This window comes from Schistocerca gregaria, chromosome 1, assembly GCF_023897955.1.
Source record: "Schistocerca gregaria isolate iqSchGreg1 chromosome 1, iqSchGreg1.2, whole genome shotgun sequence".
Lineage (NCBI taxonomy): Eukaryota > Metazoa > Arthropoda > Insecta > Orthoptera > Acrididae > Schistocerca > Schistocerca gregaria.
This window is the reverse complement of record NC_064920.1, coordinates 785217433-785237107: the sequence shown is the minus strand read 5'-3', so window position 1 is coordinate 785237107 and position 19675 is coordinate 785217433. Positions and strand designations below refer to the sequence as shown.

The window sequence follows — 19675 nt, the reverse complement described above, 5'->3', positions numbered from 1 at the left end:
ATTTCTGTACATTCACGTGTGTAATTTATTTACTTCCGTCGCGGCTTTCTTCGTGAGTTTGCACACATAGCGCTACACAAGCTTCTGTGGTTTCAAAAAGCATCTCCCGGTGGTAATTCTGTGGTAAATATGTTTCAATACTGTTTTGATATCATCTCCGATTGCCCACCTGTGTAGCTTATTCAGTTTGAACAATGCTTCTTTGTGAACTCATAGATGTGGTAATAGACAATATTTTGAATGTCTATTGGTCTTAAGCATCCCCCCCCCCCCCCCCCCCCAGAGCTTACTCTTCATTCAGCATGATTCCGTAGTGCTTTAACATCATTCTAGATTTTTCGAGAGTGTACTTTACGCAGTTTAATCAAAACTTCTTTGCGAACTTGCACACGTGGTAGTAGACACCCTCTGTACGTCTCGTATTCATGAAATTTTTGGTACTGTGTTCTCTTTTCCTGATGAAAACATTTCAAAAGTTTTTTTTACCATGGATTTTGCTATGTTCCACGTTTAATTAATTGAATGTACTTAATGCTTCCTTTGTCCATCTCGGCACGCAAAGGTGAGTGATTTCAGTGAGGCACCTGCGCTAATGGGGTCTAGCTCTGGGCTGGCAGATGAGGGGAATGTAGGTTACTAGCAGCTCTTTTGTGAGTGGGTTGCGCTTGATTCCTTTCTGCATGTTTTGCTACCCAAGTAGCAAAAAGTCAGCCGTTTGTCCACTAAAACGTCAGACAATTGAGTACGCAACTGGACTTCGTTATCAGTTTCTTCCTTCCCCCAATTACTTGCTGGTTCATTATGCTAATAACATGTTTCTTGTTTCTAATGAGTTGTGAATTGATGATTTTTGTTCCTGTTCGTCTATTCCCCTTCTTAATCGTCCTAGTGCTGTTACGCCAGCATCTCTGATTATAGCAGACGCCTAGGTGGGACACTTCCTAAGAATTTTTGTGTGTATTACATAGATGAACAACAATCTCATGTGCATTTTCCGTATGACCCCTTGAAAGGTGAACTTACTACAAACTTGATTACAAGCAACTATCGTAATGGTATTGTCCTGTAATACTGGAAAAATTATCTGCTGACTGCGATTGTATATTAAGATTTATCCCAAGACTAGAACATATTTTACTCATATATGGTTCACGTGAATCCCAGCTTAAATTGTGACTGACAATCTTCCATTGAATTTTCATTCTTTCGGCTGAAATATGTCTTTGGACCATTTAACTGTAGAGACAAAACAGATTAAACAATGTTTCAAATTTCTCGGTTTTTCCCCACTGAAAATCTCGCTCTCGTCCAAGTATGAATGCTTCGATGAGCTCATGACAAGAGGGGAAAAATATTCCCTTCAGGTCCGGAACCGCGCGACTGCTACGGTCGCAGGTTCGAATTCTGCCTCGGGCATGGATGTGTGTGATGTCCTTAGGTTAGTTAGGTTTAAGTAGTTCTAAGTTCTAGGGGACTGATGACCATAGATGTTAAGACCCATAGTGCTCAGAGCCATTTGAACCCATTTATTCCCTTCAGGAAAATGTTCGATCAGAAGTTCTGTATTGGTTTTGTCTAGGTATAGATCCTTTATTCTCAGGGCGAACGAAAGGAAGATTCGGTTTCAGCGTATCGTCGATGAAAAGATCGTTAGAGGAAAGACACAGGCTTTTGGTTGAAGGACTGTGGTTAACGTTTGGAGATGTTCTACAGGCTACACATATCACATTATAGGCTAATACTTGCTATCGTTATGAATAACGGGAAGAAAATCGGATGTGTCCTTTTCAAAGAAACTATCTCCTTGGCTTAATCGATTTAGGCAAACGACGGAAAGCCTAAATCTTGATGGCCGGACCGAGATTTGAACCACTGCCCTGCCTAATGCGAACCGAATGGCTTGACAACTGCATCCAATCACTCTGATTTATTTTCTGAGTGTTATCATACAATTCCTGTTCTCGGCACATCAAGTTTTTACACAGGACGTACGACTTAAGTGTGATAGACAGTGAGGAAATTGTCAGCTTTCGTACAAATCGACAACGTCACTATCATCCCGACTTATAACTACCGTCTCCTACAGGTACGCAAACATTTTACATATTTATAGGTTTCTATTTTTAGTGCTCGGACTGATTCAAGCATTTATTCTCGGAAGGATTTCCTTGCCCCTTTATTAGGCCCGTGCGGCACAGACAACGCGCGCAGAGCGGCAAATACTCTGCACAGCCAGCCAGCTGCGTGTGAGCCCGACGAGGCGCAGGCTTTGTGTGACTTGTGGATAACACGCGGCGCTCCGCCACTGCCACTTGCAACTTACCACCACCCACCAGGCTCCGCCGCATTAACTCACTAAAAGGTATACGTGTCATTCTCACAGTGCCTGGTATATTTCAGGAACAGCTGATTTCCGTACCAGTTATACAGGTAATCTGAGTGTGCAGCGTACTCATCGTTGCGACAAAACTTTCGACGTATTGACCGATTATCACCATTCGCACGGTAATGCAACAACCTTCATGTAACTTCCTGATGCTTCTGCATGAATGACCGATATTTATAGGCGTACGACGCCGTACCATATCGTTGACTACTAAACAAAGTACGATCATATGGAGTTTCTCCCCAAATGTGTGATTGGCTCGAGGACTGTTTGCTTAATAGACCGCCGTATGTTATACTAGACGGAGAATATTCCATACAAGCGAAAGTGGAGCAGCCTTTGCCCCAGCGAAGCATGACAGGAGCTTCAATGTTCTACATAAACGGTCTATCACATAGGATCGGGAACACTACTACGCTGTTCGCCGATGATGCTGTGTTCACAGTAAAGTATCGTTGTTGAACGACAGTAGCGAACTGCAACAATACGTGGACAAGATATACAGTTGCTACAGTGAATAGCAGCTTTCTTTAAATGTGGATAAATGTAAGGTAATATCTACAAGAAAGATAAAGACCACGTTAGTATCTGATTTTAGTATCAATTGCGAACATGTTAAGCACGTCACTTCGTATAAATATTCATGGCTAATAGTAAGAAGCGATATGAAGTGGAAGATCGCTTAAACTCGGTATTACGGAACGCGAGTGGAAGACATAGCTTTTTTGGAAGGGTTTTGTGAAAATGCAATGCGTCTCTGCAGAAAATTGCAATCAAGACACTAGAGCGACAAATTGTAGAGTATTGTTCCTGGATTTTGACTCCTCGTCAAGCGAGCGTCACAACAGACACCGAACGATTCAAGAGATGCCTTGCTAGGTTCGTAATGTGTCTGTTTTGCTCATACGAAAGCATAACATAAATGCTCGTGAAACTTAAATGGGAATCTTTGGAAGAAGGAAGATGTACTAGTTCTCGCGCAACCCTGTTAGGTAAACTTGGAGAACATGTATTCGAATAAGAATGTAGGACCATTGTGATGACGCCAAAATGTATATCGCTTAGGTATGATGAAGATACCATAATGTGAGATTAGAGCACGTACAAAGGCCCTTAATAAAAAAAAAGGAAAATCATCTTCTGACTGATTCTGATGTAGCCCGCCATCATCTCAGAGTAGCAATTGTAACCAACGTCCTCAATTATTTTCTGGATGTATTCCAATATCTGCATCCCTCTACAGTTTTTACTAAGTACAGCACCATCGAATACCTTGAAAGTTATTCCCTATTGTCTTAACGCATTTTCTATCATCTAGCCCCTTCTTCTTTTCAGTGTTTTCCATGTATTCCTTTTCTCGCCGATTCTGCAGAGAACCCCCTCATTCTTATGTTGTCAGTTCACCTAATTTTTAACATTTGTCATTTTGACCACATCTCAAATGCTTCGATTCTCTCCTGGTCAGGTTTTTGCACAGACTACGTTTCATTACTGTACAATGCTGTGCTCCAAACGTACATTCTCTGATAACCATGCAAGTCTTCGATGTCCATATTCGACGTTGAAGCGTGGACGTCCAGCTTCACGTCCAGTATCTTGTAGCCTACTCGTAGTGTCACCGTCCTTCAAGCGCTTTTCATAGATACTCACAACTACAGCACGTGAGCAGGCGACGAGCTTCGCCGTTTCTGAGATTCTCGTTCGCAGACACCAGTCCATAAGAATCTACCTGTGTAAAAGTCGCTAACGTCAGTGGATTTCTTGTTTGACGCTCGTGTCATCGCTAAAATGAAACCTCGTCGATCGCTCTCTCTTTTCTCTAAAAGCAGTTACGTGGAGTATTTACCTTTTATGGCGCGTACTGCTGCGGTCGGGTCGATTAAATATCACTTTCGTCTCTACTCTGTTTACATACTCTCCTTACAGTTTCACTTGTCAGCAACGCAACCAGGCGGAATTTCATCTCGTGGTGGGTAGTGTTCATAACGTATTGGCGCATGAACATACACACATCAAAAAAAGTTTTGCATCACCCCGGTTTCCAGAACTCCTGGAGCTATTCTATCACAGACACGGCCCCTTTGACTGTTCAGAGATGTCACTAAACCCGCCCATAGATGTAAACAACCATGCATGAGCAGTGTCCATTAGACGGAGGGGTTCCGACAGCCGATCAATTCCACCAGGAAGGTGGTACACGGCTCGTGTTGTCTGGAGTTCAACCAAGCCTAGAAGGCCAATATCGCGGTTCGGACGCGTCCGCATTGTTACGCTGTGACCGAGCGGTTCTAGGCGCTTCAGTCCGGAACCGAGCTGCTGCTACGGTCTCAGGTTCGAATCCTGCCTCGGGAATGGATGTGTGCGATGTCCTTAGGTTAGGTTTAAGTAGTTCTACGGGTCTGATGACCTCAGATGTCAAGTCCCATAGTGCTTAGCGCTATTTGAACCATTTGTTACTTTGTGCCAGGAAGGGTTTTCAACAAGGGAAGTGCCCAGACGTCTCGGAGTGAACCAAAGCGATGTTGTTCGGACACGGAGGAGATAGAGAGACAGACACTGTCGATGACATACCTCGCTCAGGCCTCCCAAGGGCTACTACTGCAATGGATGACAGCTACCTACGGATTATGGCTCGGAGGAATCCTGACAGCAACGCCAGCACCTTGAATAATGCTCTTTGTGCAGCCACAGGACGACGTGTTATGAGTCATTCTGTGCGCAGTAGGCTGCATGATGCACACCTTCACTCCCGACGTCCATGGCGATGTCCACCTTTGCAACCACAACACCATGCAACGCGGTAGCGATGGGCCCAACAAATGCCGAACGGACCGCTCAAGATTAGCATCACGTTCTCTTCACCGAGGAGTGTCGCATATACCTTCAATCAGCCCAGTCAGGCTGAACGGCTTAGACACACTGTACAGAGCGTGCAGCAGGTTGTAGCTTCCCTGCTGTTTCGGGGAGGCATTAAGTGGGGCCGACGTACGCTCCTCGTGGTCGTGGAAGGCGCCGTAACCGCTGTGCGATACGTGAATGCCATCCTCCGTCTGACAGTGCAACGATATCGGCAGTATATTAGTGAGGCATTCGTCTTTATTGACGACAATCTTCGCCCCCATCGTGCACATCTGTGAATGACTGCCTTCAGGATAAAGACATCGCTTGACTTGAGTGGCCAGCGTGTTCTACAGCCATGAACCCTATCCAACATGCCTGGGATATATTGGAAAGGGCTGCTTATGGTCGACGTGAGCCACCAACCACTCTGAGGGATCTACGCCGAATCGTCGTTGAGGAGTTGAACAATGTGGACCAACAGTGCCTTGATGGACTTGTGGATAGTATGTCACGACGAATACAGTCATGCGTCGATGCAAGAGGGTGTGCTACTGGGTATTAGAAGTACCGGTGTGTGCAGCAGTCTGCACCACCACCTCTGCACATGAAATGTGTGGTTTTCATGTGCAATAAAAAGGGCGGAAATGATGTTTATCTTGATATCTATTCCAACTTTCCGTACAGGTTCCGGAACTTTCGGAACCGGGTTGATGCAAAACTTTTCGATGAGTTTATATGTAACCTGGGGCTTGTTATTCCTGAATAATAAAAGCAAAACTCATTTCTTCGAGCTTGACTGTTGTGTGTCCGTCGGAATAATCTTTAATAAAATATTACTGTGCCATATCTCTGTCATCCTGAACGTTTGTGAAAAAAGGACTAGGAATATATTAGTTAGTCGTAATATGATTTTCCTGCTTTCTTTTTTATTCTGTGGATGGAAGGAAATTAAAGTTGCTTGGTTATTTCTTATTTTTTCACCAAATTCCAGTCTCTTTAGAGATTATTCGATAAAGTAAACTACAGTATTAAATTGATTACTAGAACAGGTAAAACCGCGTTATAACTAAGAGCAGCGTGGAACCTCGAAATTTAACAATCATGCGTCTCTGCAAAAATGTAGGACCCAGGCACGATGGCTTGCTATTAAAGTTATGAAATTTATCGACGTCGAGTTGAAGAAAAGAGAGATCGTGACATGGTAGATTGTGACTAAACGAGTCGACTGAGTGGATAGTGTGAAAATTACGAAAGGAGGATAGTATGATTCGGGTATCTACGCCAAAGAAGAAGCAACAGACTCCCAATGAGCTTGCAATTTATGGTAAGGATACGTCATTTTGTTACATTTTCGGCAACATTGTGAAGAATAAGGGATGTACTTACTTTGTCAAAATGTCATACATTTTGCTCAGAAAACTTGAATATGTGGTTAGCAAAGCACACGTCCCAACGGCTACTGCATCAATGGTACTAGATGTAGTCAGTTGACAAATTAAACGAGTAGTCGTGGTTAAGCGACAAAACAGAATTACGAAGAGGGCTTACTACGTTCCTACAGAACATTTCCTACAGAACATTGTTTTATATTGCACATCTATGACTAATGTTGATTCAGATAAAATAAATAGAAAAATTATATGCATGTTCAATCTAATAATTCTTACTCTTCATTCACTAAAACAGTTTGAGACGCTACACAAATTTGAAGGCATTTCTAGTTGTTTTCCGATACACTGACCTTTCGTTTCTTTATATACAGTTTGAATTAGAATTTAAGTGTCAAAATTTCGGAGGCTGTCCTGGCATATTTTCTTAAATTTGGTACAAGAGACCCGTGATCGCCAGCTGATCGTTACAGAGTAATTGTACTTCGTCTAATTTCTTAGCCTCTTTTATCTTTGTATCTGTATTTTACTGAAAATTTGTTTGCAACAGCCCAACTGTCGCCAGTATACAGTCTCTCATTTCTGGAAAGAAAATTTTCCATTCATTGTCGGTACTTACTGTTGACAACAATCGCGCTCATTTTCCTCTTCAGCCTCAAGCTTGTTGTTCGGTTCTGTCTCAGGATTTCGTTTCCGGCAGTACTAGTTGTACTTTAACAGTGATACACATTAGTACGAATAGATTTGCTAATGAAGAATTTTCCGATAGGCAACTGTTGTGTGAATCCACTCAATGCAATACAACGGTACAACGACGCTATCGTGAACTGTTACTGCAGCGATTGTAACTGCATGGTGGTACTTTTGCATCTTCCTGAGTCTTGTTGCACTACTCTGTGTTTTGCGTTGTACATTTTGGTGATTCATTATTACAAAGTTTTTCACTGATGTGTAGGTATCATGGAAACAAATAAATATGGGGTAACAAAGCTAATGTATTATAATTACATTATTACACTATAACAAGTCCCTTGTACTAAAATTCTTAGAAAATAGCCCTAGAAACCTTCTAAATTTTGTCAGTGTAACAAAACGATACAGACAAACTTCGAGCAGCTGTAAAACTTGGGTCGCCTCTGTGGCACCAGACATGACTTTCATAAGCTGGCGGACTGTTAGTGGGAATTTATGCAATGGATCTGATCGTAGTCAGGACGTTAAAAATTTTAATCTCTTGTGGGATTGTTGGCTGAGGTATCTCACGGGTTGGATTCAGGCGCATGTTTGGAAGAATGCTCTTCCTCGCCGCCCATTGGTTGTATTCATTCTGGATATGTCAACGCTGTGTCGTATATGTATTTGTACAGTGTAGGTGAATGTAATGTGTGCGTGAATAGCCAAGTCCTGTGTGAATGTTTTATGATGGTTATGAGAGAAGGGGAAGGTGAATGCCGGTGGTGTGGTATAGCCTATACTCTTAGATGGCGCCGAGGGACGCGCCGAAATTAATATCCCCATCCAGCGGACGGGTCACTAACAACAGTGTCACATGCCTTTCTTTTCACGAGGCACTGTGGAGAGGTTTAGAACCTGAACCAGGGCACTGGTGTAAAGACTGGTGCATTAAGAAGGCCCCCACGTCTCACAGAGCGAGATGGCGCAGTGGTTAGCACACTGGACTCGCATTCGGGAGGACGACGGTTCAATCCCGCGTCCGGCCAACCTCATTTAGGTTTCCCGTGATTTCCCTAAATCTCTCCAGGCAAATGACAGAATGGTTCCTTTCAAAGGGCACGGCCGACTTCCTTCCCCATCCTTCCCTAATCCGATGAGACCGATGACCTCGCTGTCTGGTCTCCTCCCCCAAAAAACAACAACAACCCCCATGTCTCCTTCCTCTTGCCGGCCAGTACTGGCAGTGACAACTGCATCCATCACCAGGGTTCGAACTAGCTTACCTTCGAGTCGAGCGTCACCGCACAGGCGTGCATTAGCAATCTCGGCTACGGAGGGGCGGCCGGCCGTGTGGCCGTGCGGTTCTAGGCGCTACAGTCTGGAACCGAGCGACCGCTACAGTCGCAGGTTCGAATCCTGCCTCGGGCATAGTTATGTGTGATGCCCTTAGGTTAGTTAGGTTTAAGTATTTCTAAGTTCTAGGCGACTGATGACCTCAGAAGTTAAGTCCCATAGCGCTCGGAGCCATTTTTGAACGGAGGCGGGTTTTAAGGACATTAGACGGCGTTGATGGCGTCCCTCCACGTCACAACACTGTAGAGACCACTGTGTTCAGTGTGCTCAGAGTAGTAACTGACTTTTTCTGCCAAAGGCGTGTTCTAGCGGAGAGTCTTTGCCGCTACAACCTCGACGCCCAGTAGCGTTAATGGACTTAGTTTCCTCATGTGGGTTCCTATGCACTACTTTTTCTTAAGACACACTCTACGACACCTCGAAGTTTGTCGGTATAGTTTTGTTATGTCCTGTATTTCTCTCTCACCCCGTTATGACTGGGATCTGTGACTAATCTTGTGAAATTAATGTGCAGTGAGACAAGTACCAACCTTTGAAGTCATTGAACTTGAGCCGCTCGTCCATCCACTGCTCTCTGAATGTCAGCTGGACGCTGTATTCCTGCAACACATTAACACGTGGCCAACTCTGCCTGTGCGACCATTTTCGTACTTCTAGCCTATCCTACTTTGACTCTACACTTAATCACTGACTGCTTGACTTGTAAGTAACTGCGAAAGTTTCTCTTTTTTCTTTTACGTTATTACTTTTCCTTTAGATTTGGACAATTGACTTTTCTGAACGTAAGAAAACAGTCAAGTACATAAATATCTCAAGGCCACAACGACAAACAACATTAAACATTGATCTAGCATACACATAACAACAGGCCAACATACTCCAAATGATCTGACAATAGTAATGCACGAAATACTAAAGCAAGTGTTGCAAAGAGAGAGAGAGAGTCTGTTAGAAGGAGTAAACAAAGTACATACTTGACACCGATTCAGAACATGCAAGCATACAACAATATTACAAAATAAAAGAGAGAGAAGAGAAGAGTAAGTGTAGCGTGTTACTGGTACCTTGTTCGGAGTCGCACACGCGGCGCCTGATTGGCGGCCGGGTCGGTGAGCCTGGCTCCTGTTGAGAACACGTGTAACAAACACATGACGCTGGGCCGAGGGCGGCGTGCGGGGTCCGGGCGGCATGCAAGCGGGGCAGCGCAGCGGAACATCTACAGGCGTGGGGGAAGGGGGCGGGGGCGGGCAGCACGATTATAGAAATGAGGAAGATGCCCAAATGTACACAGATGCCACTCTTGTTACGTGCCCACAAAAACCACGGGACGGGGCGAGGAGGGGAGGGGGAGAGGGACGGGCGGGGAGGGGGAGGGGGAGGGGGACCAGGAAGGAGAGGGAGCGGGAGTGGGGGGCGCCCAGCGCCGCCGCCGTCGCCTGTCTGCTCCCGCAGGGGGTTCCCCTCTCACCTGCTACTTGCCGCTGCAACTGTCCCCTGACGAGATACGAGAGCTGTTTCTGGTTCAACAACTCGTTCTCGTATCAGCCTAATAATCGAGTTTTTCGTGCGGGTAAACAAATCATTGCCAGTCGAGACAAGCAGCTCGATTTATGTGTTGGAAGACTGACGATGAAAAAAACGGGTAAAAAGTGTGTTAAGGGGGTGTTTAAACGAAATCAATTAAAATTATGGGATCGTATTTATATTATGACATGTTGTTGTTGTTGTGGTCTTCAGACCTGAGACTGGTTTGATGCAGCTCTCCATGCTACTCTATCCTGTGCAAGCTCCTTCATCTCCCAGTACCTACTGCAACCTACATCCTTCTCAATCTGCTTAGTGTATTCATCTCTTGGTCTCCCTCTACGATTTTTACTCTCCACGCTGCCCTCCAATGCTAAATTTGTGATCCCTTAACCATACAGTAAAGCTGCATGCCCTCGGAAAAATTACGGCTTTAGTTTCCCCTTGCTTTCAGCCGTTCGCAGTACCACAACAGCAAGGCCGTTTTGGTTAATGTTACAAGGCCAGATATATGACATATACACGTAATACTGATGGCGCCGGTCGGAAACTGATCCACTGAACGAAGGCGCAACGGCTACATTTATAGAATTCATTTGTTGTGTCCCATCACTAATTATGTAAATGTGCCATCGCACAATAGGTCAGGCAACTCGTTTTGTACATTTCAGCTAATGACGTAATAAAGAGAAAGATGGAGCAAGAGTGTTAAGCGAGGAATTTCACACCCACTGGAGACGCAGAATGCAATTCATCACGTCGAAACTCTTGTCAGAGACGAGTCAAAGCTCTGCTAATTTATTCTTTTAAATACAGCGTGTACACGGTTTCGTTATATTTGAAAGGGTGCATCTTCATACATTTCTTTAAGCACAGCAGGCTATTCTAGTAATAGCCGCGCGGGATTAGCCGAGCAGTCTCAGGCGCTGCAGTCATGGACTGTACGGCTGGTCCCGGAGGAGGTTTGAGTCCTCCCTCGGGCATGGGTGTGTGTGTTTGTCCTTAGGATAATTTAGGTTGTGTGTAAGCTTGGGACTGATGACCTTAGCAGTTAAGTCCCATAAGATTTCACAAACATTTGAACATTATTCGAGTAATAACGAATGTGGAATAAGGGACGTATAGCCAACTACCTGGTAGTGGGTGTCCCAATTGGGAATTGTTTGAGTTTCAACATTTCTCTTAGAATCAAGCGAAAGCTCGACCAAAACCAGAGATGGCTGTTACTTTATAATTTAATTCCGAAACAATACGTTACAGACATAAAAAGTAACACAAAATAAAGTCAATAACCTGTACATGTGCAGTGTATCTAAAGCACTGTCGATCGAAGACGACGCTGTGCTTCTTCAACAATAAGAAAGGTATATATGGTCATATGAATACTGCAGTTACGCGAACGGAAATCTCGACATCTATCTAGAGAAAAATGAAGCTTAGTGTAACTTACACAGTAAAAAATTATGCGGACGGAGCTGCTAACATAATTTCTTAATAAAAGGAGAAAGTTAATGCGCCGCCGTTGAGAATTTTCTTTTCTACGTGACACCCGCTTTTCATAGTAATTTTTAGTTTGTTCCAGTAAATTGACTGTAAATGTTGCCATTTAGACAGGACCACTTTTTTACACTAGTAAGCTTAGTTATAGTTCGATTTGCTAAGGAATGCGTCAGTGTATAGGGACGTATGCAACCGCCTTCCTACATTCGGTTGATCCTGTGTTTTTTCTTTAACATTAATTTACACTTACATAATTCAGAAATGACTGTGACGAAAACAAATGTGAGCGGCGAAGAAGATTCTGTGATGTGTCAGTTAAATCAGACGCGAAATGCGAAGACTGAGTGGTCCGTAGGACACGTTTGAGCGTGAGTGTGTATATGTGTGCGCGCACGCGCGCGCGCGCGTGTGTGTGAGTGTGTGTGTGTGTGTGTGTGTGTGTGTATGTGTGTGTGTGTGTGTGTGTGTGTGCGTGTGTGCGTGTGCGTGATCTGACATTATTATTTTAAACTGAGTCTTGTTCGTCACAGTTTCTTGCTCGTATAGAGTTGGTAAATGCTTTCCAGCACACTGGTGTAGACTGCATTGATTGTTGTTACAGAAAATATAATGAGAGCTGTCTCAGTGTTACTGTTGAACGTGGGATTGAAGTAACGGTATTTATAATGGAGTTCTACGTGTCCTGCCATTGAATGAGATTTCCGGTGTTATGTTTTAAAGTGTTAGCGTTTGATGTTAATGTGGCTATTAGGTTTTCCCAACGAGATGATGTGACAATCGAGGGGAGCATCGGGAGACAGACAGGGTAGGTGGCGGCGCCTGGCGCCAACCCACGCCTCAGGGCGGCCTCATGGCTGGCTGCACTCACTCGCAAGCCATCGGCCGCTACCTCGCACATCTTCCAACTGTAGCTCCTCTGTTCGTGCGTTCACTGACAAAGCTGCTGGTCCCTTCGTTGCCTGCTCTCGACTTATTCTTCTGTTAAAATCGTGAATCGATAGTGAGGCAAAGTGATTTATTTTTAGTGTAGCAACCCATGTTAATTTCTTGGTATACGGAAAGTTAAATGTGAAACTAACAACCGTCAAATACATTTCGACGAATAAGTAGCCGCCGTATCATATCGCCACGACCTAATAGCGTTGTTTTTAAAATTTCCAGCCAGTGTCTGTCAGTTTATGTGTCAAAGGAAGAGATAGAAAATCGGTCAAGCAGAGTGCTATAAAATTTGTACATTAGTTTCTTGGGAAATAATTATTATGATAGCTAATATTTCATTCCACTGACAATTATCACTTCAACGGAATTTCAAAATACGGGTAAAAGTGAAAACATGCAAACACCAAACATTTTCTCATTGCCAGTGTCATGTTAAGCAATTGTGTAAGGTAACTGAGAAAGTAGCAACTAGTTCGCAAGACTGTAGTTGTTGCTCAAGTGCTTGCTTCGCTCGATTCAGTTATTTTCGAGTTATGCATGTAGTGCGGTGAGATTCGTTTCGAATTCATACGTTGCAACAAAAACAGAAAGCAGAGCAACTGAGGGAGTTAACAGTAAGCTTTAGAAGTACACATAACACTGATTTATTGTGGAAGCTACGCATGTCTCGGATCTGTTTTAGCTGTGCTTTATTTAGAGGGAAGCAGCGAGTTTTAGGATGGCAGTTTTAGGGCGGGCTGGAGGGCCAACCCGACATGAGGGGGTGGGAGTCTTCGCCCCAGGACACAGTCGCTGGAACAGCATGCCACCAAGCAGGCAAGATTCCTTCAAACAAACAGTCATGGTGTTCCAGGAAATTTGTACTCCCTGGCGAAGAGGCGTATGGTTATTTAAAAGTTCTCATTGTGTATCTTTGCAACTACTGAAATAATTACGATTAAAACACAGAAAAATAAAATATCCAATGTCCAAATCATTTAAACACACAAAATTAACACATACAAAAGTTACTTTTAAAAAAATAAAATAATTTCAGTCTAACCCGCTCTGTGTTAAAGACGTATATCCCTTTTTAATCAAGCGAAATGTTATTTTAAATATTGCAGCTTTACAAGTTTCCTCTCATTATGCATTTTATTTATACAGCGTTACGTAATGAGATACCTGGTTGTCAAGCGTCAGTTTGAAGTTGCAGAGCTTAATACCTGCTTTGAATAACAATGGTGCATTTTAAAGTGCAGTTATATCTTCCCAAATATTTTGTTTCTTTTCCAACATTACAAACTAACGCTACCATTCAGCCAGCATACTTACCTTCGTGAATCTGGAGATAACATCACAGCATCTTTAGGGCATAATTTTCACAGTATTGTATCGAAATATCTTAATTTTTATTTGTAATGTTTCTGAAATGAATGTTGTGAAAATAAAATGCCATAATGTGAGGAAAAGTAATTATATCGAGACCAGAGGAACTGTACTTTTGTGTTTAAATCTTATATTTAAAGTGTATAACCCAGATCACTTAACACACTATATGTTTAACCAATTTAATACCGTATCATGATACTCAAAGTTTAAAATATTTACTCGTACAATTGTGAGAGAATTCTCAACCTCAATTTTTAAAAATTATTTATTTCACTTACAATAACATGTTAGACATCAAACTGTTAATTATTTATAACTGATCCCTTCCCCAATTTCTTAACTCATTCATTAGTGGATGTTAATGGATAGCAGTACAGTAAACACAGGATAGCAGAAGCGGCAAAGGATACTGCTCTTGCTTTTGTGCTACGATATTTGTTTTCGGTTTCCAAGGAAAATCACAGACTTTTTTAAAAATTGATTGGATTTGAAGCATTGAATCAGGACTTTAGAAAGCTTTAGAAATGCAAAGTATGTTATTAGGCTGGAACCAACTTTGTCCAGAGAAGGAAAAAGTTTTTGCTTGGGAGTTTTAGAATATATAATGTAAATGGAATGCTTTGAAATCATGAAAGACATTGCGATTTAATGTATTAAGTAGATTTAGAAGTGATGAATTTAGTGGGAAGAGATAACGCCATGCCTTAGGGTGTTCAGCGGAGTTACTGGTTCCATTTTTGTGCATAAAAACGTAATCTACAACTCGGCTCATCACCCGAAAACATACCGTCAATCATGGCATTAAAACCTGAGAGGCCGCAGAGGAGAGATGTGTTGGTCTCAGTATTTGTATGAAGCAATTATTTTATCGTATTATTCAGGTGTCACGAAACATAACGATTTTGTTGTCAAGTGAAATATCCATGGATGATAATAGCGTCAGTGCACTGTTAGCATTGTATGACATCACAGCAAAATGTGAGTCTTGTCGCACTTCGACTACGAATTGGAATGCTAATTTTTAAGGTGCGAAATGCAGTTTGTGCACAAGAATGAATTTTTAGAAGCTCAATAGTTGGTTGGTTCCAAATTAACGAAGGCTAAAGGCTGGGCAAAAGCGTGCGCTGTCTGCAGCGGTCTCAGATCATAAAACCGTCCAACAAAACGTAGCACTAGCGAGTGAGCAGCAGTATGGGTGGTTTCTGTGGGACTTAAACTCTGGCGTCCCAATGTAGACGCCAGTATACGTACATCAACACACAAGTTTACGTGGCCAGCACACTCACCATTTTATAATCGTCTATTTTGCTGATAGAGCGAAGGAAGATGTTCACTTTCACTATGGTGGGGTTGTCCGCTAACGAGGGAGGAAAAAAAGAAAGAACAAAATTATTCAATGCAGAGCAATGTTTTTGATTCTTAATTGATTTTTCTGTCTTTACTTTTTTTTTGTTTGGAAAATTTTACCAGCCACTACAACCAAAAAAAGTCTACCTCGAAATGCGGCGATACTCGTGTGTTTCTCTTCCTTCGGGCACAGCGCACTACGTACGAAACGCAATGGCCAACTCAACTGGAAAAGTACACACTCAACAACGGCAGATAACGTAACTTACGAATTAAAAAATATATATTTACGACGAAATGAAAGAGGAGCTAAGTAAGGCAAGCTATTAAGAATAAGAAAAGAAAAGTAAGAAAGAAAGGTGAGGTGTGTTTGCTAGTGAGGTGTAGCTGGTTGTCGACTAGGGTGAGGGCACGATGCGGGCTCTAGCGCATGCTTCTCCGCCCCGTCCCGTGCCAAGGATGTCAACGAACGAGCGCAGTCCGGCCGCCTCTCGCCTCGCGCCTCGCGCCAGTCGTGTCTCAACGCTCCGGCCTCCAGAGAGTCCGCAAACCGTGCGGACCGCGGACAACGTTCGCTGCACAACTTCTCTCGCGTTATCTCTGTACTGGAACTCCAAATTGATGCACCGCGCCTGACATCATTTTTCCTTCTCAGTTTACACTGAAAATGATCCAAACTTTACACAGCAAACTAACTACGGAGTGAATAACTTTCTGCCACAGAATTTTTGTACTTGTCAATGAATATAGCACGTTAGCGGACCGTTTCGACTCTCCGAAGTCAAGGACTGATAGTTTAACACTTATCTGTCGCGGAAAACAATGATGCAAAAGTAATTTCGTGCTTTAACAAATGACTTGTTATTTGTTGATTGTGGCCAACAACAATTAACTCCTGATCAACAACTTTGTTGATATATTGTAGTGAAACATAGCCAGGTACCAAGTTCGACTGGCAAACTGTGAAATGTTATTCGAGGATGTTGACTATTCGTCTGTAAGGAACGTTTGGTTTCTGATGAAACATTACTATGTAACTACAAATATGTTTACTTTATGTCTAAGATTCTGTCTACTTTATAATGGAATATTGTCTCTTATTACAGATTATTCTTCTTTTCACGGTAAATCATAACAGCCAAACAGTTGCAGGATAAAGATTTATTGAAATGCTTGACCACGGTCTCGGTATATCTAAATATACCTTCATCAGAGCAAAAATACACCTGAACAGAAGGACACCTTTATTAGCAAAAACCTTCACAACATAACTGAGAGAAAAAAAAAACACTTATAGCTTTAAGTAACAATGAAAATTACCAAAGTATTACAAGCACAAAAACTTTAAGTCACTTACTAAAATCACGTCCTGCAATGGAGATGCTTAAAACAATCGTGCCAAAAGCGTGATTTCAATGATTCTGTTATGTTTTTTATTCATTGTTATGTACATAGTTCCGCGTAGTCAGCGCGTACACAACTTTCCCACTAGAGCGCGCCCTGCTAAGCACAACAGCGCAGGCGCAGCGCTCGTCCGTCTCCGCACTACGAGATGGCGCTGCCTAAGAGACAGACCAAATTCTGCTTCCACCGATCCGCGAATTAATATGTAACACAGCCAATGAAATTGCTGCTAACGTAGAACCTTTTCTCCTCGAAGATCACACTCGCGCAGTGATACCTGAACGCGCGAGGTATTATAACGAGTGTACAGACCTCCGATTAGTCCGTCTGCATCAGTCTGTACGACTCTGCATTTGTCTGCACCAGTCTGTACCAGTCTGCATTGGTCTGTACCAGTCTATAATCAAGTTTCAGTCTGCTCCTAATAATATTATCATATTCCTGTATATAGCCATGAAGATAAATGTATAGACACTTTGTCAAGTATCAGAGATATGTGAGAATAAGATTAAAGTACCAAGACCAAAGGAACTTCAGATTGTCAATTGTAAACAGCATCCAGAATCAAGTTACGTAATATTTTAATAAATGTGTGTGAAAATTAATCAAGTTCTGTTTAAATTTAGTCACCGTCAATCTGCTACTCTAATCGTGCAAGTGGCTTTTCTATCGTCTGGCCTAATGGCAGAAGATAAACGCGCCACGATAAGACCACGAGACATATTGCTGACACTCGCCTACTTTGTTAAAGCGACAAGTCAAATAATCTGATGATGTGTGTACCGAAGGTCTTATAGTACGCACACCACATTCATGACAACAGATGGTTTCGATTTACTACAACATTTTGTTCGTTTTTGCTAGTATGCACCCTAGTTTTTAATTTGCGCGGAAGTCTCGCACGTAAAACTAGTGCCCTCTACGTCTAAATCTACATGACTACTCTGCAATTCACATTTAAGTGCTTGGCAGAGGGTTCATCGAACCACAATCATACTATTTCTCTACTATTCCACTCCCGAACAGCGAGCGGGAAAAACGAACACCTAAACCTTTCTGTTCGAGCTCTGATTTCTCTTATTTTATTTTGATGATCATTCCTACCTATGTAGGTTGGGCTCAACAAAATATTTTCGCATTCGGAAGAGAAAGTTGGTGACTGAAATTTCGTAAAAAGGTCTCGCCGCGACGAAAAACGTCTATGCTGTAATGACTTCCATCCCAACTCGTATATCATATCTGCCACACTCTCTCCCCTACAACGCGATAATACAAAACGAGCTGCCCTTTTTTGCATCCTTTCGATGTCCTCCGTCAATCTCACCTGGTAAGGATCCCCCTCTCTCGTTAGATGTACTCCTTAGCGCAAGCTTCACCTGCTGGATACTAGGACACAGGCGATTTTGGTGTTCACATTTTCTATTGTACTTAGGTGTTTTAACTGTTTCATATATATTTTATTATTAAGACAGAAGGTTTGAATTAGCACATCCTTTAAAATTATGACGCGCATGAGTATGTATCCCGGGTTTTGATGTGCTCGAGTATCTCGCGCTTACCACAAATTCCCTCTCTCGGTGAAACTGTCTGCTCTAATTCTTCCACACCCTCTTCACGATAGTTCACAGGCCAAGTTTTAAAAGTATGCTGTGTTGGCGTCTACCATTATTCTGTACAGATGGAGGTGATACTTTAACTACTGACAACTCCTTTGGCACGATTCTTTTATGCATTTCCACCGCAGGGTGTCATTTTAAAACGTGACTCAAAGTTTTTGTGCTTGTAATACTTTGCTAATTTTCATGGTTACTTAAAGGTATAATTTTTTTTTTCTCAGTTATGTTGCTAAATTTTTTGCTAATAAAGGTATCGTCCTGTTTAGGTGTATTTAGATACACCGAAACCGTGCTCAAGGATTTCAATAAATCTTCGTCCTGCAACTGTTCAGCTGTTATCATTTACCGTGAAGATTTTCAACAGTTGCTGCTCCAGCCATGTTTAAAATTTTGTTATTCTTCTTTTCATAGTGTACGTTCTACGATGTTACAAAAGCCATATTTTATTCTGGATTTTGTGTTGTTTGATTTCTATGGCCGTAGAAATTCATATTTCCATATTATAACGTAACCGTATATGAAAAGAAGAAATCTTCTGCAGTGCGTTTACGTGTTTCACGTTTGATTTGTTTATTACACGTCCAAGAGAACGACGGACAACTAAACTACTGGCCATTAAAATAGCTACACCACGAAGATGACGTGCTACAGACGCGAAATTTAACCGACAGGAAGAAGATGCTATGATATGCAAATGATTAGCTTTTCAGAACAATCACACAAGATTGGGGCCGGTGGCGACACTTACAACGTGCTGACATGAGGAAAGTTTACAATCGATCTCTCAAACACAGACAGCAGTTGACCGCCGTTGCCTGGTGAAACGTTATTGTCATGCCTCGTGTGAGGAGGAGAAATGCGTACCATCACATTTCCGACTTTGATAAAGGTCGGATTGTAGCCTATCGCGAAGGCGGTTTATCGTATCGCGACATTGCTGCTCGCGTTGGTCGAGATCCAATGATTGTTAGCGGAGTATGGAATCGGTGGGTTCAGGAGGGTGATACGGAACGCCGTGCTGAATCCCAACGGCCTTGTATCACTAGCAGTCGAGATGACAGACATCTTATCTGCATGGCTGTAACGGATTGTGCAGCCACGTGTCGATCCATGAGTCAACATATAGGGACATTTGCAAGACAACAACCATCTGCAGGAACAGTTTGCAGCAGCATGGACTATCAGCTCGGAGCCCATGGCTGCGGTTACCCCTGACGCTGCATCACAGACAGGAGCGCCTGCGATGGTGTACTCAACGACGAACCTGGGTCCACCAATAGGAAAACGTCATTTTTTCGGATGAATCCAGGTTCTGTTTACGGCCTCGTGAT

General features: G+C 42.7%; 1 protein-coding gene across 9 annotated transcripts in view; it reads right to left on the bottom strand.

Annotated features, from left to right (window-relative positions):
- LOC126269255 (glutamate-gated chloride channel) overlaps nt 1–19675 on the bottom strand; it is a 659915-nt gene that overhangs the window by 100701 nt on the left and 539539 nt on the right. For 5 of the 9 annotated variants that reach the window (XM_049973982.1, XM_049973980.1, XM_049973984.1 and 2 more), the window contains exon 8: nt 9174–9243. In XM_049973982.1, coding sequence (XP_049829939.1) covers nt 9174–9243 — 70 coding nt within the window. Of the gene's footprint in view, nt 1–9173; nt 9244–9707; nt 11221–15263; nt 15335–19675 lie in introns of those variants that run through there. The other 4 variants (XM_049973978.1, XM_049973981.1, XM_049973979.1 and 1 more) reach the window with 2 other exon arrangements.